Source organism: Barbus barbus (genome assembly GCF_936440315.1).
Source record: "Barbus barbus genome assembly, chromosome: 31".
Taxonomy (NCBI): domain Eukaryota; kingdom Metazoa; phylum Chordata; class Actinopteri; order Cypriniformes; family Cyprinidae; genus Barbus; species Barbus barbus.
The window spans coordinates 17,871,895-17,899,249 of record NC_136759.1 but is presented as its reverse complement, the minus strand read 5'-3'; the positions used below and the strand labels follow the sequence as shown (position 1 = coordinate 17,899,249).

Here is a 27,355-nt window from a genome sequence, read left to right as displayed (position 1 = left end):
TTTTGGGAACCAAAAATGGTTCTTTCATGGCATCACTGCAAAAACACCCTTTTGGAACCTTTATTTTTTAAAGAGTATTTATGTATGTGTGGAATATGAATATATATATATGTGTGTATATATTCCACTCAAGTGTGGAAAAAATTTGGGAGATGATTTTTTTTTCCTATTATGCTCTCCAAGCTAATATAAAATAAAATCAAATACAGAAAAATAAATTAAAAATAATTGTGAAATATTACAATGTTCTATAATGTATTAAAAATGTATTTCTGTGATGGCAATGCTGAATTTTCAGAATCAGTCTTTAGTATCACATGATCCTTAAGAAATCATTCTATGCTGGTTTGCTGTTCAGTTATTATTTGGTGCTCAGTTATTAATAATGGTTATTATTATCATTACTGAAAGTAGATTTTGCTGCTTGGTATTTTTGTTGAAACCATGATACATCTGACAAGTTATGTTTTTTAAAGTCCCTTTTATGCTCACCAAGTCTGCATTTATTTGATAATACAGTTTGAAAATGCAATAAAACATCAATTAGAATGATTTCAGAAGGATCGTGTGACACTGAAGATATTCAAATAGAAAACATAAATCAAATTGCAATACTATTTAACAATATTACTGGTTTTACTCAATTTTTTTGCTCACATAAATGCAGCCTTGGTGAGTAAAAGAGACGTTTTACAAAACAAAAAAACGTAATTAACTATATATCACCCTCATGTCTTTTAGAAAGACGTTTTACTTTGTTCTGTAGAACACAAAAGGAGATATGAGCCAGAACGACCGTCTCCCTTTCACTTCCATTGTGTGGAAAAAGTACAGTGAGAGTGAACGTTGTCTGAGGCTGTCGGGCTCAAGCCATCATCGGTGGTGTAGCAGAGCGCTGCAGGGATCAGTCTGACCTCTAGAGGGCGACAGAACACTGAATGCACTGCACCATCTGAGGCGGAGACAACGAGGAAGAAGCTGTCAAAACACTGCAAGGCCGTTCGAGTCGGCATTGAAACATGAATTGGTTATGGTCCAAATTTGCACCTTACATTCATTATATATGCTGTTAAGGTAAGTTCATTTTAATTCAGTAATATTTTACCGTGACAACGTTTTTTTAACAATTACGAAACGCCAGCTTGATACCCATCAAAACATACAGATGAAGTCACGATGCCCAGATTTGTCAAACTAGTCTTTTCTGTTAAGCTTGTTTTTTTTGTGTGTCTGAATAATATGCATAATATTGCAGTATTTAAGTGAATTTTATATATAAAATGATATATAAACAATTGTCATGGTAACCATAGTCTCCTCCAAAGTGGTTTCTGTAGTCAAGTTGTTACTTGTGTGGAACAATATTAATTCAATATTGTATTCTGTTTGAACAATTATGTAATTGTTTAATTTCTTTTTTTGATGTCAGCTGTGGCTACTGTCAAATTACCACAGTTTTAATGCAATATAGAAACGATGTTCAAATACTAGTCCTTCTATTTGGTTTCTCATGAACCGATTCTTAAAGAGACAGTTCACCCAAAACTGAGTTCAAGAATCAGTTATCCTCACTGATGCATATCTCTATTGTAGATCAGTGGTCATCTCTCACATTCTACCAAAACCAAATGACTTGCTTTCTTCTGTGGAACGGAGATATTTGAGAAATGTCCATGCAATGGAAATCAATGGGAACCTCAATTATTTGGTTGGTATATCTCTTCTTTCCTTCACAGGAGTACGTAAACCTCTGCAATGTCTCAGCCTGAGCATCTCAACATGAGCCCCTGGGGCTTGTCTGAGTTTTTGGTCCAGAGGAGGCTGTTTGGTTTTGGGGTGCTGCTGGCCTGGATGGTCTTGTTCCATCTGTTGGTCAACGTTTGGCTCCTCTGTGTCTTCACAAGCCTCTTAGTGGTCTTAGGTGGTTGGCTTGGTTCCCAGGCTGTCCTGGACTCAGACAGCGTTGTTCACCTAGAGCGCTTTGTTAGGCTGGAGGAGATCCTGCACAGTGCCGAGAGCGAGCAACAACTGGAAGATGAGATCCAGAAGACAGTCGGCAAGATCATACGCGACTTTGTCACCTCATGGTACTGCACCATTTCCAAAGAAAAAGAGTTTGAGGTTGAGGTGCACAATGCCATGATCTCCATTGCATTGGAGCTGAAGGGTCGAGCGGCAAGAGTTGACAGGAAAGCTTTATCTCAGAGGGTTTTAGACCTATCTGGATGCCACCTTCAGTGTTATTTGAGTGCCAAGGAAGCCATTAAACATCAAGAGGTGGACAAAGATGGAGATCTCTGGGAGGCGTACAGCAAACTCTGCCCTCCTCACCCCGCTCTTCAGAGCTCTGCTGTCGAGGTAAATTATGTACGGGCCATTGTAGATCTGCTTCTCCATGTTCTTGTACCTCCTCCACATTTAGAAACCCGAACAGGTCGATTTGTGGTGGGCGAACTTATAATGTGCAACGTTCTGCTGCCTTTAATTACAAAACTGTCCGACCCGGACTGGCTAAACATGTTGATTGTAAGCATCTTCACTAAATCCAGTGAACCAGCCCCAGAGCCAGAACCAGTAGAAGTTAAAGCTCCACCACAAGTTGCATCTCCTCAAGAAAACACACTTCAAGAGCTTGAAATTCCTTGCATTCTGACCCTAAAAGTCACCCCAGAGACTCCTACAGCAATGGAGGCCCCAACACCAGAACTTGCATCTTATGATGTCATTGACTCTGCTGATCTTTATTCTTCACACAACCTGGAGGAAGACGAACCGCGGTCGACCAAACCGTTTCCGTTGGGTTTTAGCCCCAGGGATTATCCGAGACTCGGTAAACCCAATCCGTTCTATCAAGAAACCGACTCTGATTTGGAATCTCCTCTAACGGATTTCAAGCGGAGCTCCCTAGAATCGCTGGTTCTGATTGGTTCAGAGGAGACCCTTTCTGAAAGACTTGCCGAATGCACCACTCCGGTTGACGCTGTGTTAGACCTCGAGGATGAACTTCCAACTTATACCAATGTGACAGAGAAGGAGCTATCAGTACATTCCACCGAAGAAGAGCCATCAAGCTTTTGCACTCTCCAGCAGCTGGAGAAGAGTAATTCGAGTGCAGACCAGCCAGGCCTGGTGAACCCCAGTGAGCTGGCTTTGACTGCACCCGTCCAGGGTTCTTCACCAGCTGGGATGGCATCCCTGACACCTTTCAACTTCGAGCCCCTCAGCAGCCCAGAGGGTCCGGTCATCATCCAGAACCTCCGCATCACTGGCACCATCACTGCCAAGGAGCACCGAGGCACTGGCTCACATCCTTACACTCTCTACACTGTAAAGGTGAATTGGTTCTCACATTTCTCTGTTAAATCATGTCAGTTATCCAATTATTTAAATCATGGTTGAAGTTTACCAAAATTGGCCGATATTCGATATTTAATAGTTCACTCATTTCTCCTAATTTTACATTTAGATTGCCTTTGCTGTCATCTAACGCACACTTAAAGTTCATCTTTAAAATATGACTAATTTCACTGTTAAATATAATCTTTGGCAAATTTTAAAATTAATTACCTTTTTTCATATTACTATCAATATATTATTATGTTAATATATTCTGAATATAATTTTATAATGTTTTGCTGCCTAAACTCATGTGAAACATTTAAAAGAGTTGATTTTAGTTTGTAGCCATTATTTTTTGTTCATTTACACAATACTGTATAGAATTTTAATATTGTACACTTATTGTATGTTGGCTAAAACATTATTATTATTATTACTATTACTATTTTAATATATAGTAATATTAATATAGATTATTATTTTATTTAATATTTGAAATTGATGTTTAAAAAACAACAACTTGATTTTAGTTTCAATTTCAGTGTTTTATTTTTTATGAGTTTAGACAAAATTGTATAGAATTTTAATATTCAGTTTCTTTAAATGGTAGATACAAATGCTTTACAATATCACATTTTATTTGAGCCCAAACAAGATTCATATTTAATAAATTTTAGCCCTTTTTGAGCACATTGTAGGGACAAATCACACTATTCATGAAACTCTGTAGTTCATTCTGTAAAGCTTTAGTCATTGATAGTAACCAAGAGAACAAAGTGTTGCAAAAAGTCACTACAACGTGATTGCTTCATAAAGATGTGTTTGTCTTGCAGTATGAGACAGCCATGGACTCTGAGAATCCTGAATCTTTGCAGCCCATGGCCTATCACACCGTCAACCGACGCTACAGCGAATTCCTCAACCTTCAGACTCGTTTGGAAGAGAAACCAGAATTACGCAAGATTCTTAAAAGTGAGCAGAGTATATTAGTCGTGTCAGTTTCAAAGCTTTCCAAAACACTGTTTTATTGGTTGTCTTGTTCTGTTAACTAGATGTGAAAGGACCAAAGAAAATATTTCCTGAGCTTCCATTTGGAAACATGGACAGTGACAAAGTCGAGGCCAGGAAAGGTCTTTTGGAGACATTCCTTAGAGTACGTTCTTTGAATATATAAATTACATAAAGCTGACTATATTTAATGTTAGTATTCCATCCCACACAACTTCTTTTAAATGTTTATTCATGCTTTCTTTTATTACAGCAACTTTGTGCCATTCCTGAAACGGCCAACAGTGAGGAAATGCAAGAATTTCTCGCTCTAAACACTGATGCAAGAATTGCCTTTGTGAAGAAACCCTTTATTGTTTCACGCATTGACAAGGTACTATTTAGAATGCACATTGTATGTTTTGACTGAAACACTTTACATAAAACATTTTCATGACTTGGCAGATTGTGGTGAATGCTATAGTGGACACCCTGAAGACAGCCTTCCCTCGCTCAGAACCACAGAGTCCTACTGATGAAATTGACACAGAGCCTGATGGGAAACTGTCCACTGACAAGAAATCCAAGTAATGGAGGAGAACTGCTTGTTTTTTGGAATGTTTATAGCTGCAAATAATGTCCAGTATGACTAATACACGTTTAATTTCTAGGTCTCGAATGAGGTTCTCCAGTAAAATTGCTCCTGCTCTCAACGTGTCTGACATGAAACCCAAAGTGCTTTACTGCTTAGATGAAAGCAGCTCTGTAAGTAGCAGTCATCAATAATTGAGTCTTTTTCAATGCACCATAAGAAGGAAGTGAATGAGAATTAGAAAATTGCTTTTGCTAATTTCCAGTGCAGTAGTCACTGTGACCCTGAAGTTTTTCTGCTCATTAGCAACACAGGGAATATGCATTGATTAGTTGTTGTTGTTGTTACAGGTTTTCAATGGCTTCTTGTTGAATGAGCTGGAGAGCTTCATCTCAGAGAAGGAGCGTTTTGAGGCTAAAGCAGGGTTTGATGCTGATGCAGAGAGAAGTGGAGGACCTAAATGGGATATGAAATCATGCGCATGTGCCAAAGCACTGCTACAGAATGCACTCGCCTGTGACTCTGGTAATGACTCTTGTATAAGAGAAATAATAATTAATATATTAGTTCAACCGAATGACGTAATTTCAGCTCACTCAAGGGGAAGGTTTCTCAAACAAGGACTTTTAATATAGTGGGGGTGTCACAGTTCGCAAACATGATAGTTCGTTACGTACCTCAGTTTTGATGTCACAGTTCGGTATGGTTTCGGTACTGCCGGGGGAAAAACTAAACAAGCTGTGGACACTAATGCCTTGCCTAATGTAAATTAACTATTTTGTTTGTGACATTTTGTTGACGTTTTTCTGCAGTTGAGGCATGAGATGTTCATTCATGTTTATTTTGCATTAAAACTAGTAGTAAAGAGCAAGGGATGATCACGCTCACTCATGCTCTGCGATGCCGTTTGAACTGTCGCGTCACATTAAATATTCCTGAAAAATAAATTGACATAATTTGAAAGATGTTGTATAAATACAATGCTGTGTGCACGTGTGTCAAAACCAAAAGACCCGTACCAAAAAATTTCAGTACAAAAATGTGTAGTTACACCCCTAAAATATAGTAAAGTCATGTGGACCAGGGTAGCATGATAATTTTTTGACAGGAATGAAAATAAGGCTATGATGGATAGAAGTGCACTGTGTTCAATAGATTGTACTGTTGTTTAACAACAACAACATTTGATTGTTTAGCTGTTTTGAGTTGTGAATATTACTTGTGAAGTCTATCCCACAGAAGCCTCACTTTTTCCACTATAAAGAACCTTTTATGCAATAGAATGGTAAAGGATTTTAGAGGTTCTTCAAGGAACCCTAGATGTTAGTAAGAGTGTTGGTTAGGTCTGTAATATTATGTAAGTTAACTCTAGAGGGCAGCATTGTACTTTCATGATGTTGTCAAGTATCCCTTGCATTGACGAAAACCAGCTCTCATAGTTCTGTGCAGGAAAAAATAAACAAAGTCATTTCATGTTCCATATTGTAAAAACGTGTCAGTGATTGGATCTGTGTGTGTTCATATTGTGTATTTTAGTTGTACTTGTGGACCTGGAACATGCTGTGCTCTTATTCAGTCATTCTGGGAATCATTTTACAAACATGTTTTCAAAAGATTCTGACCAGTGTCTCTTTTCCAGCTGTGACTAATGTCTTTATATTGTGTCTACCTGTGTGTTTGTGTTCAGCTAGTGAGATGGCCCTATCTGACCAGGCCCTGGATATCTTGTGTGTGCTCATGAAGGATCAGTGGAGCTGGCTCTGCACAGAGAACATGCAGAGGACCATCAGACTGCTGTTTGGGACCCTCATTGAAAGGTGTGTGTCCACCCCAATGATAGGACCAGATTGCGGTGTAAGCAGTCCTTGATAGCTTCTTGAATTCAATCCAGATTCACATAGCCAGTATTTGGATAAATCTCAAAGCCAAACCAAATGTTTGGCTTTTCTGCAATTACTCTGTTGACGTTTCTTTGACTATGGGGAACGGATCAGACATGTTTTAGCAGTATTAGTGTACAGACCGTTCATCCCTGTTGTTCATCCCTGAAAATGCATTTGTCTGCCTCTCTTTAATCAGCGACTGAGAGATTTTAAGAGACATCCATCATATGTCTCATCTCTGGTGTGGAAAGAAATGTTTTCAACTTGGTAAAGTTAAAATAGATAATTGCATGAAGTAAAAAATGGGACATTTCTTAAAGTTTTGTTTGTGCAGATTTAGTGCTGATTTATTGGCTGAAATCTTGTCTAATTTATAGATTTTGACTACTACAACATTTTTTATCATGACTGGAACAGGATTTGAGCCATGATAATCATCACAGATCACAAATGCAAACATGGTGTTACGTGACGCGATATGCAATGCAACACATAAAAAGACAGTACAAGTCATAATCAGTAGTTATGTCCCCACTGGATGCAACAAATGCCTCGTTTATAATGGGTTTTATTGTTTTTGTGCTGTCACGCCGGAACATGGCATCACAATACGATAAGGGGCGTAACATTTCCGTCTCACGCTTGAGGTGTTCGGCCAATCACAACGCACTGGATAGCTGGCCAATCAGAACAGGCCTCGCTTCTCAGAATGATGAGCTTTGTAAAAATCGACGCGTTTCAGAAAGGCGGGGCAGAGAGGAGCCACAATAATGTACAGTATGTGGAAAATAATGTGTTTTTTAAACCTTAAACCGCATAAATGCATAGCATTACACCAAATACACCAAATAATGTTCTTTTTAGCAACGTCATATGACCCCTTTAAAGAATTTTTGCATTTCTCTACATTCAAAGTTGAAGAAAGATTGAACTCTTGAGGTGTGCAGTGTTGCAGGAAAGTGGAGTCGACTGTTTTAGTTTGACATTTTTGGCATTTATTTCATTTCTCAAAAACTTTGTATATTCTAGATTTAATAAGACTAATGTGACTTTAGTCTTCAGTAATTAAACTTTAACATTCAAAAGTTTGGGGTCAGTAAGATTAATATTTTCCTTCAGCAAGGATGCATTAATGTAATCAAAAGTGTAGTATTTTTATAATTTATGATTGCATTAGTTATAATTAATAATTGTATTAATTAAATATTATTTTATAATATAATAATTTATAGTGTCATTTATAATATCACAAAAGATTTCTATTTTAAATGAATGCAGTTTTTAATCTTTCTATTCATCAAGGAATCTAAATTAATCATGTTTTCCACAAAAATATTACGCAGCATAATTGTTTTCAACATTAATAATAATTCATGTTTCTTGAGCAGATTTCTGAAGGATCATGTGATACTGAAGACTGGAGTAATGATACTGAAAATTGAAAACTTTGCAAATTTGCGGGAATAAAATGCATTTTACCATATATTCAAAAGAAGTTATTTTACATGGTAAAATATTTTCACAATATTACATTTTTTGCTGCATTTTTGATTAAATAAATGCAGCATGGTTAAGACTTTGAGAAAAACATTGAGAAATCCTAATGACCTCAAACTTTTGAAGAGAAGTGAATAAATAATCCACGAGGCTCAAAAGAGCCTAAAGACAGACACAGTCGACAGATGGATTGACTCAATGAGGTGTCACTGAAGGCATCACTCATTCCCTTCCCAAACTGATGCACAATTGCATCGTTCTTATTTTTAACCATGAATATAAATACTTTATTAAACAAGTTCTGCATAGGGGGCCGATGACAACTTGATGTAGGAAGTGAGAACTGTATGTTTTAAAGCTGTCAACAGGCGGCTTTCCCCCATCTCTGCTCCACTTTTCTTGGACTTAATAACAGTCATGGGACGTCCCGCTGAGCCACCTTCAGTTTCAGCTTGTTGCTGAAGAATTCTGCTCTGCTTTAATTAAAGTGCTTGGTGTTCTTGCTACTCTGTTTAGCGATGACCGCACGTCTGTAGAGTGCAGATTTATCCCGTGGCACAGTAATGCCTCTCTCATGCAGAGAGTTTACCGAAACCTGGTGCTATAAAGGAGAGTTTTTTTCTTGGGTTTCTTTGAAACTATCCCATCCGTCCTCGAGGATTCAAGCTGAAAGGTCAGGCCTCACATTAAATAGCACACGCAAGCACTCAGCTCTATGCGCATCTGTTTTACAGATCCTCGTGTTGTGATGTCTAGCCATTTCAAATGACTCGTTTGTGAGGCGGTGTATTAAACACCTGCTAGCTGACCGGCTTCTTGCCATGTTTAGCTGATGGCTAACAGCCATTGGATGGGAAAGCTGGAGTGAGGCCTATGCTTTTCCTAAACAGTTGGACAGAGCCAGTGTCTCAAAGGTATGTCTTTTGTGGGTTCAAGCAGATCAGTACAATGGTTATTTGTTCTCTGTTTGAAATAAATGTACACAATGGCGCTTTCCCCCCCCATCCACTATTCTGCAGGCTGTAGAATACATTTCATCTTCATTCTGCTCTAAACCAGGGGTCATCAGCCTTTTTCAGGACAAGAACGTTGTGGTGGATCACAGAGGTGCTTGTTTAGAAGTTTGCGTGGTTTAGCACTTTTCGAAATGTGCTGGGGAAATCATCAGCTAGCAGCTCTCTTCTCATACAGACCTGGGCTGCATTTCCCAAAACCATCATAAGCTTAAAGGAACACTCCACTTTTTTTGGAAATAGGCTCATTTTACAACTCCCCTAGAGTTAAACAGTTGAGTTTTACCGTTTTTGAATCCATTCAGCTGATCACCAGGTCTAGCGGTAGCACTTTTAGCTTAGCTTAGCATAGATCATTGAATCGAATTAGACCATTAGCATTTGGTCATCAAAAATGACCAAAGAGTTTAGTTAATTTTCCTATTTAAAGCTTGACTCTTCTGTAGTTACATCGTGTACTAAGACCGACGGAAAATTAAAAGTTGCGATTTTCTAGGCCGATATGTAACAGCAACTTGGAAAACAGACGAAACAGAAAAGATAAGAGGCGATATTTGATAAAAAAGCATATTAATGTAATAGCAGAAGACCTGTAGCTGAACTAAATTTACCCAGCAGTGTTGTCATTTCTGATTCTTTTGAAGCTGGTATATTGGCTACACAACGCTGAAACAAATACTAACCCCTAACCTACACCCTAACCTTACCCAGACCAGTTTGCAACCATTTGTAACTTGAATGTGCACGGTTTCTGGTATCATCCACTTCCAGTTATTTCCAGTATGTTATGCTTCTTGATTGCAAGTAGTATTTATCATTTTATTATCATAATAATATACACTTGTTTGAAGCATGCGTAGTTTTACTATTACTGCACTGCTACTCTTCTAATTATTAACCTATAGACATTTCCACTGCTCCAGTGTCCTTTACTCTACTCTCTTTGATGCTTGGCATTGTACTTGCGATGTGAGGCTTACATGCAGTTACTCGGCCATTGAAACCCATTCCATGAAGCTCCCGCTGCACAGTTTTTGTGCTGATATTAATGCTGGTGGAAGTTTGAAAATCTTCAGCTATGGAATCAGCAGAGCTTTGGCTACTTTTTTGGTGACTCTGTGACTTTATGTGGAGTTGTGCTGTTTCTAAATGCTTCCACTTTCCCATAATTTGTGTAGCAAAATAAGGTGGAAAGCATTGGTAGCACATCTTAATCACGATCGGACCAAACTGTTATGTTTATTGAACTCTGAAGTGAATTCATGAATCTGAACTTTTCTTGACAGATGACTGCGTGTTTAGTTTTACCAATGGAATTAGCTATGGGGTGGGATTTGCGCTTCAGAGACTTGGAGGAAAACATCACGCGGACGTTCTGGATTGACTAACTTTCATTTAATGTTGTGTTTTTGCCAAATAATTTTGTATTTTATTCACAAAATATTAGTTTGAGTTCATGCAGTACCAGCACAGAAAACCCCCTAGGAGTCACCACATGGTATTGGCATCACTGCCTCACATTTGTTTTTGTTTAGTCGCTATAACTTTAGATTGACAGTGTAATTATTGAGCTCAAAATAGATCTTTAACCACTTTGACTGAGTGGGGCATTTTGATCGAGAAAACGTTTTGTTTTGCATTGCATTGTTGAGTTATCTCGGTGTCTTTGAAGGAGAGCGTCTACACAATATTTCAAACCACCAAGTGGCGGTGTCTGGACATGCTCTTTCTCTGGATGGAGAAGCATGCTGCATAATCTCCTCGTGCTGTCCTGGCCACTATAACCCAAAGAACATTCAACTTCTTGTTATTTCTACTGTTTGGATTGTACTGATATCGAAGCTGTTTCCATCTTCAGTTTTGTGGAGAGGTTCTTTGGATGAAACAAATCTCCCTTTTGTTACGATCAGTTAAGTGCAGTGGATTTTTAGTCAATGTCAATTCATATGCCAAAGATGAAGTTTTCTAGTGGGACATTTCTCTTTGCAGAGCTTGTTTTCTATAACTGATATCTGAACAAAGTAATTATCCTATTAAATTGTTGGATTCATTATGCGAGAGTAGGTTTGGACTGAGTGCCATATTTAAGAAATGTTAGATAAGTAAAAATATTTTATTAAAATAACTGTTTGAGAAACAAAAATCTCGGTCAAAAAATCTGCAGTTTACATCTACAGTTGCATAGAAAATCACTACTAATTCGCTTCAACACTATCACCGTTTGGCATGTGAAAAGGGCCATCAAGAATGTGTAGTCACTAACAAACTAGAGACGCATAAGTGTGTTGACCTTTAGTGTGTAATCAGAGTCACTTTGTAGAGCTTATGAAGGCATATTTACGTAAAAAGTTTTTGTATTTGGTAAGATTAACGCTGCTGCCAATTTGTGTGGTAAAAATTGCGCACATCTACCTTGTGTTTACTGGCCTTACTTGTTACACATATTATTTTCAATAACGGGAAGATTATTGGGCTATTCCCCATTATTGTTCTTTCCTGGAAGAATGTACACAAAAACATGTTTTTTTCTCTGTTCATTTATGTACAAATTTGTGGCACATGTGGGTGTAGCCATCACAGAGAAGCAATTTGAATTTTAATAACAATGGTCACCAAGACTCAAGGTAAAAAATAAACATCATAGGTTTGAAGCTGTTCTGTATGGAGGAATGGGCTAAAATTTCTACAAGTCATTGTACAGGACTGATCAGCAGTTACAAGAAACGTTTAGCTGCAGTTATTGCTGCAAAAGGGGGTACTGAAACCAGATACTGAAAGCAAAGATTCACATACATTTGCCACTCACAATGTGTAAAACTGGATCATTTTCTCAATAAATAAATGACAAAGTAGGCCTATATTTTTTGGCTCATTTTTTTGATTGGAGTCTCTTTGTCTACTTTCATGGCTTGTGTGAAAATCTGATGAACTTCTGGATCATAGGCAATTTATGTAGAAGTATATAAAACTCTAAAGATTTCACAAACTTTCTAGCACCACTGTATTTTGATGTATTAATAACTTTGCTTAAATCGGTCTATTAAGACAATACACCTGCCACATATGAATTGGCTCACACATTAGATGACAGAATGAGTGGAATGACACTCCAAATAGAAACATGCCGGACAGGTCCTGTTGAAATGGCAGTGTGTGATCGTATGGAAGCAAGCGAGACAGAAACATGAGCCAGCTGCTGCTCATGCCTCATTGCAAACAGACACATCGGACATCTGAGGGAAAGAATTAGTTTACTTAACCGACGTCTGCGGTTCTTCTAGCACCGGACCGGATGTCTTTGTTTGCCTAATTATTCAGAGGGAAAAGCCATTTCAAAATGGAAATTTACACATTCTGCTACACAATCCTCAGGCATGTCTTTTTACAAAGTGGCTCAGAAGGAAAAACCAAAGGGCCTAGATGAAATATTGTTGCTTTTTTTTAGCAATAAATGAATCATCATTTCAGGACAGTCAGACTTATACAGCCACAAGACATAAAGATGGTTACGGTTAAATCACATGAGAATTATTTTTAAACGTACGCCTGTGCCCTTGATAACAGCCTTGGAATGGTAGCTATGTTTGAGAATTTTAACCACTATATTGATCCCTAACTTTAGCCCACTGCTGGGAAATGACTGCAGAACCGGCTTTGACTTAAAGTACCTCCTCCTGAGACAAACACGCAAACCGTCTTTTCTTATATAACTTGTGGGACTGATTCTTTCTCCAGCACTAACACACCAGCCTGTAATTTTCGAGCAGTATTAAAGACCTTGATTATCCGGCTCAGGTGTGTTTGATTAGAGTTTGATCTGAACCTTGCATGGTAGATCTTCACAAGCATAATCGAGCAACGTATGCTCTACATTAGTGATTGTGTGTAAAACCACTTGATGGCGATGTCTACTGTCAAATGCTGTGTGAAGATGTCAAGAAGTTGTAGAAATATGATTCATGTTTTGATTCGCTGTTCTCAAATGTCCTCTTCTTTTCTTAATTAGATTAAAGTGGTGGTTGACAGTTATTTTTTTTCTTGGCTTGACTGTGTTTATGGGGTGAAGTCAAACATGTGTTCATGCTTAGATTTTTGAAAAACTGATTATTTTTCACATAATTTACCTTTGTTCTACACCTCTCTGTCCCTTGTCTGATAAACGCCCCGGTTATTTCCTAGTTTTATGAAGCCCCTCCCTCAGAAATATGTGATGGGCTCTGATTGGTTAGCTAGTCCATTGCGTTGTGATTCACTAAACCACCTCTACTGCTGAACGTCTCGCCCCTCGCCTCAGCAGCATGTGCTCCGGTTGTATTGTAAACAATGGCGTCATCTATATTGCTTATCAATTTGAGCCTGAATGAGATGCAGAGGATCGCACAGAACCTGTGCAAGCACTGCTTTTAATGGTATCTTTTTTTGTTTGTTGTTGGTCCATACTTTTAGATACGCTGTTATTTGTAAATGCTACTGCTTCTGTTAGCTTTTAATATACGGTTTTATCCTGATTTAAGCTTTAATACAGCACGGCAAACACACGTGCGTCCATGTATAACGCTTCTCATAGCTATGTGAAAATAAGTGTATAATTGGAAGGCTTGTGGGATACTGAAGACTAAAGTAATGATGCTGAAAATTCAGCTTTGTAGTTGTATTGTAGTAATATTTCACTGGAAATATGACTTTGTAGTAATATTTCACTGTACTGTTGTTTTCACTGGATTTTTGATCAAATATATGCAGCAAATTTACTGACTCCAAACTTTTGAAACTTTTTTAATGTACTACCCTTAAAATGAAAATATCCTCATAAGTTTCTCACCCCCATGTCATGCAAGATGTTCATGTCTTTCTTTCTTCAGTCAAAAAGAAATTAAGGTTTTTGACGAAAACATTCCAGGATTTTTCTCCACGTAGTGGACTTTAATGGGGATCAATGGGTCCAAATCAGTGCAGCTTCAAAGGGCTCTGCGTGATCCCAGCCGAAGAATATGGGTCTTATCTAGTGAAATGATCGGTCATATACTTTTTAACCACAAATTCTCATCTTACACTTGCTCTGCGATGCACATCTGCGAAATCACGCTTTACGTAATCATATTGGAAAGTCACACGTGGTTAGTTCTTCATCTGTGTACTTTGATTCAAAAAGGTAGCGTTGGGCAAAAAACTCCATCTTATTATTCTCTCCAACTTCAAAATCGTTCGACATCGTTGTTTTACCTTTTTTTCTAAAGGGTGTTTGACTTTCTTTGCATGCTCGCTTTGTAAACACTGGGTCGGTACTTCCGCCGACGTCACGTGTGACCTTTCTAATGTGACCACATAATGTGTGAGGCCGAGCTAGTGCAAGTAAATAACCAATCCTTTTCGCTACATAAAAGACCCTTATTCCTCAGCTGGGATTGTGTTGGAGCCCTTTGAAGCTGCATTGAAAAGGCAATTTTGACTTTCAACCCATTGGTCCCCGTTGAAGTCCACTGTATGGAAAAAATCCTTGAATGTTTTCATCAAAAACCTTAATTTATTTTTGACTAAAGAAAGACATGAACATCTTGGATGACATGGGGGTGAGTAAATTATCAGGAAATTTTTATCCTGGAAGTGAACTAATCCTTTAAACCTGAATGACTCACTTCTGCATTTCTTATTTTTTATAGTGTTGTTTTGGACTATGGGCAAAAATTATTTTTTAAAATATCGTCATTCTGCAGAAGAAAGTAATACAATTTTAGAAAAACACAGCATTGGATTTTTAAAGTGAAAACTGTCCCTTTAAATCTTTCATTTATATTGTGCCCTTAAATGGTTCACTCAAAAATGTTTTATTTAGTCATTTTAAACTGATTTGACTGACTTTGTGTTGTTTTTTTCTTAACAGATGTCGTCACTATTAACTGTATGAACTACGTACATATTACAGACAGACAGATTGTGTAAACATTCTCCATTTGTTTTCCAAGGAACAATCTGCATCCTTTTCTTGTCTTGCATATGTGTTAAAATGCTATGCTGTTATGATAGATTGTTCTGCTGTGCCTGCCAATATTTCCTCCATAAACAGGAAGTTTGGGAAGGTTTGAGGTAAGAAAGGCCTGCCAACCCTGGTTTATTGCACCGCAAAACATTTGTCTTCCTCTCTTCCATCATTCTGGAGTACCGCACATTACCAGACTGTAGACTACCCACATCGCTGCAGCAAATCCATCCATGGGCTATACTTTATATAAAACAGCCAAGACTGTGCAGAAATGCACAAATTCAATTAAGGCCATGGTTAGAAATTCAGTTTTAAAAAAAATCAGTTTTAGCTATTTATCACAAACTTGGTCGCTTTTTCATAACGTTGTGTGACATTATTTCAGCTTGAATATTACCTATAGATTATCTGTAAGCAAAGTGAGAATGTGAAGACTTTTTTCCATCTAGGTCTTCCATAACAACACTTATGACGAAAATGGTGATAGTATTGTACTCTTTGTGTACATGCAACCACAAAAACAGACATTCAAAAATATCTCATTGGCGATGAGCAAGTTTAGTCAGTGCCGAAAGAAACTGAACATCTTCCCTGCATTCTTACAGGATGAGGTGTTTTGATTGTAAAGCCAGCATTCATCATGCTCCATCATTACTAGACGCACACGGCATGGTATAGAAGGATCTGCCAGTCATCCAGAGAATAAAAGATTATAAATATTGTTATGAAAGGATTTGAAGATTCAACTGAAATTTCTTGATGAACCTATCATCAGCCCAATGGAAAAAACACCACAGCCTTGTTATCCCATCCCTATGGAAAATCTTATTAATGATGCTTTAATCTCATATCGCAGTCACAGTTTGTGTAGTTTGCACCAGAGATGATTCCTTACAAACAAATATACCCGTACAAGATGCTATCCGTGCCAATAAACTAGTTCTAGCTTAGTATGTGCTTGTTTTGCTATAGTTGTACATGGAGATGGATTAATCTGAGATAAACCAGTTATTTTGGATTTGGGAAAGACAATTTGTTTTGGTCCAACATTCCTCTGGGTTTTGAAACAGACTGCTAACTTGCAATGGCTTGTTTAAAAAAGCTGGCACACAACCCAGAGCGTTTGATTATTTCACAACGCAAATTGATGCAATTCAGATCTTGGCTGCCCATAAAGGTCATTATGTTCCATTTGGTAAGAAAGCAGGAGCTGAATTGGTCTCCTTGTTGCCTGTATTTGGACAAGAATCTCTGAATAATTAGTTTGCACGGACACCTGTTATAGACGCCTATAACAGAGAATCACTTTCTGTCTCTGTGTTCATTTCATGGTCTATCTGTCTGTCTGTCTGTCTATCTATCTATCTATCTATCTATCTATCTATCTATCTATCTATCTATCTATCTGTCTGTCTGTCTGTCTGTCTGTCTGTCTGTCTGTCTGTCTGTCTGTCTGTCTGTCTGTCTGTCTATCTATCTATCTGTCTATCTGTCTGTCTGTCTGTCTGTCTGTCTGTCTGTCTGTTCTCTGTCTCTCTATCTGTATATCAATCTGTCAGTCTAGTTTTCTATCTGTCTATCTGTTGTTCTATTTGTTTATCTATCTGTCTGTTGTTCTATATATTGTTTTATCTATCGTTCTGTCAGTTCTTTCATTCTATATATTGTTTTCTTGTTCTGTCATTGCTTTTATTCTGTCTTTCTATTGTTCTGTCATTCTGTCTTTGAACAGGCTTTGCCAAACCAGTGTTATTTATTATTAACATTTTTTGGGTGTCTTCAAGGTTATAATATGGTCTGCCTCGAACTGCTGACAACTGTCTTGTATTCAGTAGCATGAAAGTGCTGTCAAACTTCAATTAAACCTTGCATTTATTGGCTCTGTATGATGGCAGTTTTTACAACCTGAGGTCACTGTACTTTTGTGTATCTTTCTCAGATAACAGACAGTCAGTTAATTGGATCATAATTAAAGCCCATTTAATTCAGTTCCTACTGAGATTAGTCTTCCAGCACATCAGTTTTTCCAAGTTTATATGAGATGCTGATCAGGTGAGACTCTAAATGGAATATACTTATCATGTTTTTATTTTTTGGAGTGTCAGAAGAAATGAAGGCTCACATTAAAATCTGAAAAGGGTAGTTTAAACTTAATTGGCTCCAGTGAGCTCCAGGCACCCTTGTTTTCCACTCATGTTGGCTTGAGAAACGTCTTCCCCCTCTAATGCTGCACGTCTCCGTCAAAGGCTGTGCCTTTACAATGGCAGAAATGCTCCACTTGTTGTTTTGGAACAGCTAGTTTTTGTTCCATCACCTTACATCAGAGCTTCTTGGGAATTATGTAGGTCTTCAGTCAGACCGGTGCAAGCCTTTTCAAAAACTCTGTTCAAACTGCAGGCTGACTTAGTACTCTTGTTTGGCCAGCAAGCTAGAGTTTTGAATGACATTTATAGAAATGCACTTTTAATGTCATCTACTATTAAAACCTACTGCTCTATAATTTTTTTTTGTTGCCATGGAACAGAAGAGCAATCATGCGTGTAAACATTGCGTCTTGATGCTTTTCTATTATTGTAGACCTTTGTCGACCACATAATCAGTAGAAAATCTCTGCACTAGTAGACAGGCAATGCAAATGAGACTCTGTCGTGTTGTTACTGGGTCATTGAAATTTGACCATAATTGTAGTTTAATGGCCACCAGGATACCCATCATTCTGTTTGAGAGCATGGACTTTGGCTTCCATATGCTTTCACACACACCCTGTTCCCTCTGACAAAAGCATATGATGTATGCATTCTGGACTGTAACCCCGAAACTGATTTTTTTTTTTTGGAACTGAGTAAGCATGACCATAAGAGGCTCTCTGGATCTCAGGCTCTGTCACCATGTAGCATCTGTGGCATTTCAAAGGGTCGGGACCAAAATAAACCAGCTATGCAGTCAAAGAACAGGACAGATTTAAATCAGTGACGCATGAAATTCCACTTCACACAGTTTTCATGAGAGTATTCAAAATCCTCAGGTGAAAACATTGTTTTCCCAGTTGATTATTAGAGCCCTGATTGGGTTATGTATTATAGCATTATGGATTTCCAGAATTTCATCACTTGTTTCAACCATAACTTTTCTTGACTACAGTTGCTCACGGTTGCTTTTTAAATTGTTATTAGAATAACAATTCTGCTGCATTAAATCGCCTGCTTAAAAGACACACCATTTAGTCGTTGGAAACAGTTAGAAACAACAATTAAGGAAGATTTATGCTGTCTACTAAGGGGCCGTTCACACAGAATGCATTTTTATATTCCACTACACTGCTTTTCCATAGTTTTTCCATGTAAACATGCACTAGACAGGTGTGATTGACCATTGTGTTTGTGTCTTTTGCAGCTTGTTGTGCATGACACAGTGTTTCCAAAATGGGCTTAAGTTGAAAGTAGTTTAACTTGTGTAGCTCCCTGATTCAATAAAAGGATAGACGACTCTCCGACTGGTGATTCCCACACTTTATTTGAATGCTCGTCACTGATATGATCACCGTTGAATGCCGTAAGACATAGCACATCACTGTATCACTTTGTGCGAATCAACCGTAAGAGCTTGTAACAAAGAAAACACCAGATAAACAAACATCACTTATTCAAACTTATTTAAATATAATACAAAATAACAAACAAATAATCTTACTATAGAGAAAACAGATCAAAACAACAACAAAAATAAACGGGTAACAAGAAATCTAAAACTATACCTTGTTCTCCATTTAAATCAACACCAAACTAAAAATTATGAAAACTTGGAAAAAATGAAATAAAAATACAATTAAATCATTAACAACTTGGAAAAAAAACATCTATAGACCTTTTGGGTCATTAATTGTATGAATTAAAGCATTAACTGAAATATATACGTAATATGTGTAATATTTTATTAAAATATAAAAAACTCTCGATTTCATTGTTGAAGTACTAAAACGTAATAAAAAACAGAAATATTACAAAAAAACTCAGAAACACAACAAAATGATCTAATTCAAAATATATTAACAAATACTATATAACTGATACTAAAATAACAGTGGATTGATCATGTAATTATTTTTATTAAAATTAATCAACACATGATTCTTTTCCATCCTATTGTTTTTTTTTTTTTTTTTGTCCTAATAGCCTCTCTCATAAAAATGGTAATGTTTTATAATACGTTTTCCACATCTTTTGTTCAGTTCCATTTGTTAAGATGACTGTCTGCCAAAATGGTAGTGATTATTCTTAAGATTAAACAGTCTCATCCACAGTAATGTTATGCAATCCCTCAGTTATCCGTCATTTCTTCAGGGTAAGGTGGCCAAAAGTAATTTTACAGAGTTGATTCTGTGAAATGAGATGCTGTTTTTTTTTAGGATAAACTATATCCATATGCGGCCCATCACAGATTTTAACTGGAATAGACAAAGTACATTACAGTGGCACATGTGAACTTGCTTGCTGAAGGACATCCGTGAAAGACAAAGTCCAAACACATGATGCTCTCTTAGACTTTTTTTTCTTTCCATTTGGTGGACTTTTTTGAATATATTTTAATCACACATGGTTTGTAGCATGTTTTGCATGCAACACATCATGACAGTCCAATACACCAGCAATCCTTAATTGTATCCTAATGTTTCTGTCAAAAACAGGTGTTCTGAATGCTTGTGATAGCATCATATTAAATGGTTGTTGTGATTGGCCTGCAGGTGGTTGGAGGTGGGTGTTGTTAACCTGACCTGTACGCAGTATTGGGTGATTTATCTGCGGGTGCTGCAGGAGGCCATCTGGCCTGGAGGAAGTCTGCCGGCTCAACCCAGACCCCAACGCAGCCAGCAGCAAAAAGATGAGAGCAGAGAGCAGGCTCTGCAGTGCCTTATGAAATTACTGCCAGGTGAGACGCCACATAATATTTAGATATACAGTCATGGCCAAAAATATCGGCACCCTTGGTAAATATGATCAAAGGAGGCTGTGAAAATTAATCTGCATTGTTAATCCTTTTGATCTTTTTTAAAAAAAAATCACAAAAGTCTAACCTTTCATTGGATAATAAATATTTAAAATGGGGGGAAATATCATTATGAAATAAATGTTTTTCTCAAACACACATTGGCCACAATTAATGACACCCTTTTATTCAATAGTTTTTGAAACCACCATTTACAAGTTTAACAGCTCTAAATTTTCTCCTATAATGCCTGATGAGGTTAGAGAACACCTGACAAGAGATCAGAGACCATTCCTTCATCCAGAATCTCTCCAGATCCTTCAGATTCACAGCTCCATGATGGTGCTTCTTCTCTTCAGTTCACCTCACTCATTTTCTACAGGGTTTATGTCAGAGGACTGGAATGGCCTTAGCAGAAGCTTGGTTTTGTGAGGTTTTGTGCTCAGTGACCCATTTTTGTGTTGTTTTTGAGGTTTGTGTTTGGATTATTGTACAGTTAGAAGATCCAAACATGGCCCATTATAAGATTTCTAACAGAGTCAGTCACTTATAGATTTTTTTTATTTGTTGGTATTTGATAGAATCCATGATGCCATGTGTCTGAACAAGATGTCCAGGACCTCCAGCAGAAATATAGGCCCACGACATCAAAAATACAGCAGTATATTTCATTGAACACATGGGGTACTTTTTATCCCCGTGTTCACCAAACCCATCTTGAGTGTTTGCTGCTAAAAAGCTCATTTTTTAGTTTCATCTGACCATAGAAGCCAGCCCCATTTGAAGTTCCAGTCATGTCTAATGACTGAATGCACTGGAGTTTTTGGATGAGCTAGGAGAATTTTTCTTGAAACCCTCCCAAACAACATGTGGTGATGTAGGTGCTGTTTGACAATTTTTTTAAAGGTTTTCTCACCCCGTGACTCAACTATTTTCTGCAGTTCTCCAGCTGTGGTCCTTGGAGAGTCTTTAGCCACTCAAACTCTCCTTCTCACCGTGCATTAGGACGATATAGACACATGTCCTCTTCCAGGCAGATTAATAACATTTTCTGTTGATTGGAAATTCTTAATTAGTGCCCTGATGGTGGAAATTGGAATTTTCACTGCTCTAGCTCTTTTCTTAAAGTTTTCTTAAAATTTATGAAGCTCAATTATCTATCAATTATCGCACATCAGAAATATATTCTTTGTTTTTTCTCATTGTGATGGATGATTAAGGGAATTTGGGCTTTGTTTTCCCTCCTATTTATATTTCTGTGAAACAGAAAGCCATGGCTGGATAATTTCATGTTCATAATCACCCTTGGGTGCTCAAAATTGTCAATATGAATGGGCATATACTTCAGAGATATTTTAATCATAAGAATTTCAAGGGGTGCCAATAATTGTGTCCGTGTATTTGAGAAAAAAACATTTATTTCATAATGAGATTTCCCCCCATTTTAAATTCGTATTAACCAATGAATGTTTATATTTTTTTGTATTTTTAAAATAAAAGGTCAAAAGGATTAACAATGCAGATTAATTTTCACAGCCGCCTTTGATCATGTTTACCAAGGGTGCCGATATTTTTGTCCATGACTGTAGATGTTCAAAAGTGGATTTTTAAAAAAAGAAATTAATGCTTTTATTCAGCAAGGACACATTAAATTGATACAAAGTGGCAGCAAAGACATTTGTCATTTCTATCCAACAAAAAAATAAAATCATGTTTTCCACCAAAATATTAAGCAGCACGACATTGATTATAATAATAAATGTTTCTTGAGTGCCAAATTAGCATATTAGAATGATTTCTGAAGATTCATGTTACACTGAAGTCTGGAGTAATGACTACTGAAAATTCAGCTTGTCATAAATTACATTTTAAAATATAATAAAATAGAGAACACTTTTAAATTGTAATAATATTTTACAATATTATTGTTTTTATTGTATTTTTACTCAAAAAATGTAGCGTTTGTGAGCATAAGAGACTTAAAAACAGAACAAAAATCTGTACATAGGTGATTACAGTTAACTAAAACTGAACTAAAACTAAAACCATAAAAAATGTTGCTTAAAATAAAATAGAAAAACTTTATTTTGGCTAATTGCCAAGGCAACATTTCTCAGTTTAGTTTAGTTTAACTTGATGTACTAAAATAACCAAAATTAAAACTGAAAAAAAAAAGACTAATACTCATGTAAAATAACTGATCTGTACCTACTATTACAGGAAAGATCATATGTAAATGGATTAATCTGACAATTTTTTCACCTCTTTAAGTGACTGATAGATCAGTGATTGATTCAGAGTATATAAAGCAACTGAATGCATTTTTTTACTATGAAGAAAATTAAGAGATCAATCATGCGTAAATGCTTTAATCAACTGAATTTTAACTCCTGACTGAACAGTTTCTATTCAAATTCTTTTTAGCATTTGGTTTTGGATGGAATGAGTAAAATTAGAGCTTGGAAAATCAAGCTTACCCTGGAAAACAGGACTGTGTGATTCAGACAAACAGCTGTTCAGTAACACGACACCATTGCTCAGGAGATGAATCTATGAATCAGAACATAAACAACAGAAGTTCAGGGGAATCCACCTCACAACAGAAAATGACTGTTCTTTGTCAGTTTGGTGCAGATCTCCTCTGTGTTCGTTGATCGAGTTTGCTGAGTTTATTGTGTGGTTTTGTGTTTTTACAGATCTGATCTCTGATATGCTGGGCTCTGAGAAGTACAAGATATCTTGGCAGATGGTTGTGGATTCTTTTCAGGACCCCACCATAAACAGGTGTGTTTGAGTACTAAATAGACCGAGATAAAAATCAGCACCGCTGTGACTTGTGCAACCCCAACATTCCTGTTTACATATATCTGGGGTTAATAATGTTGATTGCAAGTTTGAAATATACAGCAAAAATAGTATCATTTTGACTGTTTTTAACTGTGTGTGGCTGTAAAAGCGCATAAATATTTAATGAGGCAAGCAGACATGGCCTAGTGAACATATGGCTTTAATGGTTAAAGTGGTCAGGTTGTAATTTACTTGCATCATCTTGTTATGGCACAGTAAGTAAGCGATGCCGATAAAAGAATGCAGAAATGTGCTTTCAATAGATACATCACTGTGCTCTGTTATCTGGGCGCCTCGTGACATCTTTGTTGACTGTTACCACAGTGGGATGCATGATTTATTCTCGCCGTCTTGGATTTTGAGAAAGCTGCTCTTTGATTAACTAGAACATGCTGTAGTCTGCTGTAAATATCCAGATGAAGCAGATGCTGTTACAGTCAGTTATACATTGACTCAATATCTTTTGCTTTACGAGCTGTGTCCTCATACAGAGGGGGAAGACAACAAGGCATATCCAAATCCAGTGTCTGCGTAACATCCTGTCCACTAAGAAACCTTAATCTGTTTGGTTTCGAAGGCAGCCTAGCTTCATCATCCACTGCTTTTGATAAACCAAAATCCTGTGGGATTTTTAAAGGAGTTAATTTATTCATAATGGTCAGTTCCCCATCCCATTTTTATGAACGTATGACTCTGGATAGTGAGACAGACTTGTGGCTCATTTTGAAAGACAAAAAAAATATTATTATTATTATATTATTATAATTATACTGATGCTACTCTTACTAATGCTACTTTAAATAGTAGTAGTAGCAATAGTAGTAATAATATTCATTTATAAAGAATTGTCAAAGATATTTATGAATAATTCATTCATTATTAATTACATTATAGTATACTTATAATATATATTTATTATAGTATAATAGTTTATTTATCATTAAAATAAATGCATTAATTAAAAAAATATATTAATGTTAATTTATGAATATAAATATGAAAATGTATTTATTCCATATTTATTTATTTATTAAATTTCACATATAATTAATGTATTATTTATTTATTCAATTTCATTCCAATAATTTAATTATTATCATTAATTTATGAATAAATGCACTTTAAAATGTATTTATTATTAATTAATGTGTTTTTATTTTATTTATTTTATATGTGTGCTTTTGTACTGTTCATTTATAAGTTTGCTGAATTTGAATTCTTTTCTGGAATTTACAACAGAATGCATAATTCCCGATATTTCTTTAGAAAGTGAACTTGAATCTGAATTCACGTTTAGGGCCAGATCTACTAAGCTTGAGAGAGCGCATGGTAGAAGGGAGACGATTTTTCTCACGTATTAATTTATTTGGAATTCCAGAAGACGACATTATCCGAATCCGAACGTATCGCTAATTTGCGCTGCGGTCATTATGGAAATGAGATATTGTGTCTGTGTTCTTTAATTTGCGCGTTGTCAGTAAATCACCTGCAGAAATTTCCACGACCATCTGCACTGTTTTGGAGTTGCACTCTTGCACTAATTTGCCCTGTTTTGTAAATCTATCTCTTAGAGTGATGATTTGCATTCATTTTTACTGTCATGGCAATTAATGGGCTTGATATTACACTGCAAACATTTATAAATTTGCTTCAAAACTGTGCTTTGAATTTTTGAAATTGCAAAGTAATACTACAAAAGTAATATTCTAATGGGTCTTGATAACAAAGTATCTGTGTGCAGGATGTAGCTGTGCTTGTGACCTCCTGTGACTGTTTGTTTTTGGCAGGCATCTTCTGTACTGCGTCTGGGATCTGCTAATTGAGTTTATCGTCCCTGAGGCATCTGATGGGGACTTTCAGAAAACACTTCTGCACAGCCTGTCCAAAAATGCTGAGAAGCTGCCACCATAGGTGTGCTGGGGGTGGACTGGAGACATAAACACACTTGCATATATACATACGTATCACATACGAACGTGTGATCAGTTAAAGTGTTAGGCAGGAACATGTAATCAAGAAAGAGTGGATTTGGATTCATGACAGCCTGTGTCTGGCACCAATTTGGTATCCCTGTTTCAGGGACACATGCGCACATCCGGGCAGGCATTGATTAATGGCCACCTGTTTTGTGTTTTATCAAACCACAAGTCCAGTCTCTAAAGCCCGACATACCGGATCTGAATTAGTCGCAATTCTCCAACTTTTTTCCACCTGGTCCCCGCTTCAGCTTTGGGCAAAGCTCTTACAGATGGACTGCGCAGATCATTTCTGCACCATCCTATTACGTGTTTCCGGCCTTTCAGTCTTGATATACCTTGACTTTACACACATTCCTTCTTGTGCACATATGCACTTTTGCTTCTAGCCTTCTTCAGAGATGCTTTAGAGGCTGTATTGGCCTTATCTCTTGAAGTAAGAGAGCCTGTTTTTCCACAAGTTTCCTCTTTTAAGTATGAAATTCATCACATTTGCGTCTGGTGTCAAGGTAATGCTGTATATGCTTTGTGTGTTTTCAGCCAACTTGTGAAGCCTTTAAATGTAATGTCTCTATTCACAACCTCTAATTAAGCGGTTAGATGACGAAAAGAAATGGTCATGTTGATTCAGCAAAAATGGCCAGTTTTCAGCATTTGTCTTATTTACTCTGTTACTGAAGAATGCATATAAGTTTTCTTAAAGAGATAGTTCACCCAAAAAGCACATTCCAATCCTGTATTACTTCTTTTTTTGTGGAATATAAAAGATTTTTTGAGATGTCTTTTTTCCCTTATAATGGAAGTCAATAGTCACCAAAACTGTTTGGTTACCAACATTCAGAGGCGGACAGTAGTGAAGTATTTTTACTTTACTCAAGTAAATTTAAAAAGTATCTGTAGTATCTGAGAGTTTTTCTTTGGAATCCAAAGCATAATGTCATACTTTTTACTGCACTACATTTCATAAATAAAAGTTGTTGTTTGTTTTACTTTTAATATGTAAGAACATTAAAAATATAGTAATTTCTTGTACTCAAGTAAATCTTTGAATTACTTTTACTAGAGTAAAAGTAAGAAATTAATACATTTCTAATGTAATTTAGTATTAAATGATATTCAATATGAAACGTAGTGCAGTAAAAAGCAAAATATTATGTTTTGGAATGTTGTGAAGTAAAGTTTTCTAAAGATAAACACTGATAAAGTACAGACTCTTGAAAAGTACTTTTACAGCAGAGTAAAAATACTTCACTACTGTCTGCCTCTGCCGAGATTAAAAAAATGTCCTGTGTTTTGCAGAAAAAAAATCATACAGGTTTAGAAATTTTTTTTTTTTTGGTGAACTACTCCTTTAAATATGTGTATTTCTTTACAAAGCAGCTAAGTTCAAACAAATAATAGAGTATTACATGGTTCTGGTTTGTGCTTGACTTATTTTCTTAGAATTCTAGCACAATGAAATGATGTATTAATTGCCTTAATGTGTATAACAAACAAAACTATCAAATGGATGCACATGTAACTCTTAAAAAGTCTGAAAAAAGCCTTGTCATTCCTTAAAGGGATAGTTCACCCAAAAAAGGAAATTCTGCCATTAATAAAAATGTTGTTCCAAACCCGTAAGTTCTCCGACATTTGGGTAGTTAATGACATAATTTTCATTTTTGGGTGAACTATCCCTTGTGTAATTAGTTTCCAAATCTTAAAAGTATTACTGTCAAATTTTTGATTAGCATTAATATGTCATCTAGTCACCATTCTGCTTGCACAAACTACCTAGTAGTTGCGTAAAATGTTCCTGTCCTTTCCGTATGTGATGGCTTGAGCTCAGTGCATGCAGATTTAGATTGATGTTTTTTGCACTGTGAGCCCTGTTGCCCAGTATGCGTTACAGTGGCTTAATGGCTTTGTTACACTGTACTTGTGCTTAAAGAGCTGAATGTTGCACTATTTGTAATTTTGTATAAGTGATCTGGTCGTATATGTTGTAGGCCTTATGTTGTGCTGATGTGTACTGAAATAACATGTTGTCATTGAATTAAGAGGAGATGCATTTTAAATCCTCACTTATTTGTGAAGTGCTTTCAGTTTCGGTTAGCATGTTACACTTGTTTGTATTAACTTATTCAAACTTTAATGTGAATCAGTTTGCATTTAAAACAGGAAAACAGCTGGTACCAAAAAAAAAAAAAATCATACTAAGATATATATTAAATGATGCAAACAAATCTACCAAAATGTGGACAGAAGTTGTTTCT

The 27,355-nt window shown here is 36.6% G+C and overlaps 1 protein-coding gene across 2 annotated transcripts; it reads left to right on the top strand.

Annotated features, from left to right (window-relative positions):
• Nucleotides 1–911: 911 nt before the first annotated feature.
• snx19b (sorting nexin 19b) lies at nucleotides 912–27,331 on the top strand. 2 transcript variants are annotated; one of them, XR_013782458.1, is made up of 13 exons: nucleotides 960–1,074; nucleotides 1,737–3,333; nucleotides 4,173–4,311; nucleotides 4,392–4,492; nucleotides 4,601–4,720; nucleotides 4,792–4,913; nucleotides 4,998–5,091; nucleotides 5,269–5,443; nucleotides 6,606–6,735; nucleotides 20,033–20,217; nucleotides 22,971–23,058; nucleotides 24,909–26,598; nucleotides 26,772–27,162. XR_013782458.1 is itself a non-coding variant. In XM_079386942.1 (12 exons), the coding sequence occupies exons 2-12, from the start codon at nucleotides 1,756–1,758 to the stop codon at nucleotides 25,030–25,032; spliced, it is 2,856 nt and encodes a 951-aa protein (XP_079243068.1). In that variant the 5' UTR covers nucleotides 912–1,074; nucleotides 1,737–1,755; the 3' UTR covers nucleotides 25,033–27,331. The 2 variants fall into 2 exon arrangements, 1 of the variants encoding a protein (XP_079243068.1); XM_079386942.1 differs by having other exon boundaries at nucleotides 912–1,074; nucleotides 24,909–27,331.
• Nucleotides 27,332–27,355: the final 24 nt, after the last annotated feature.

Excerpts from the sequence above, each read along its gene's own strand:
- snx19b (XM_079386942.1), top strand. The coding sequence starts at position 1,756 with ATGTCTCAGCCTGAGCATCTCAACATGAGCCCCTGGGGCTTGTCTGAG. Across the intron at positions 4,721-4,791 it reads TTGTTTCACGCATTGACAAG|ATTGTGGTGAATGCTATAGT; the intron begins GTACTATTTAGA and ends ATGACTTGGCAG. Across the intron at positions 23,059-24,908 it reads CAGGACCCCACCATAAACAG|GCATCTTCTGTACTGCGTCT; the intron begins GTGTGTTTGAGT and ends TGTTTTTGGCAG.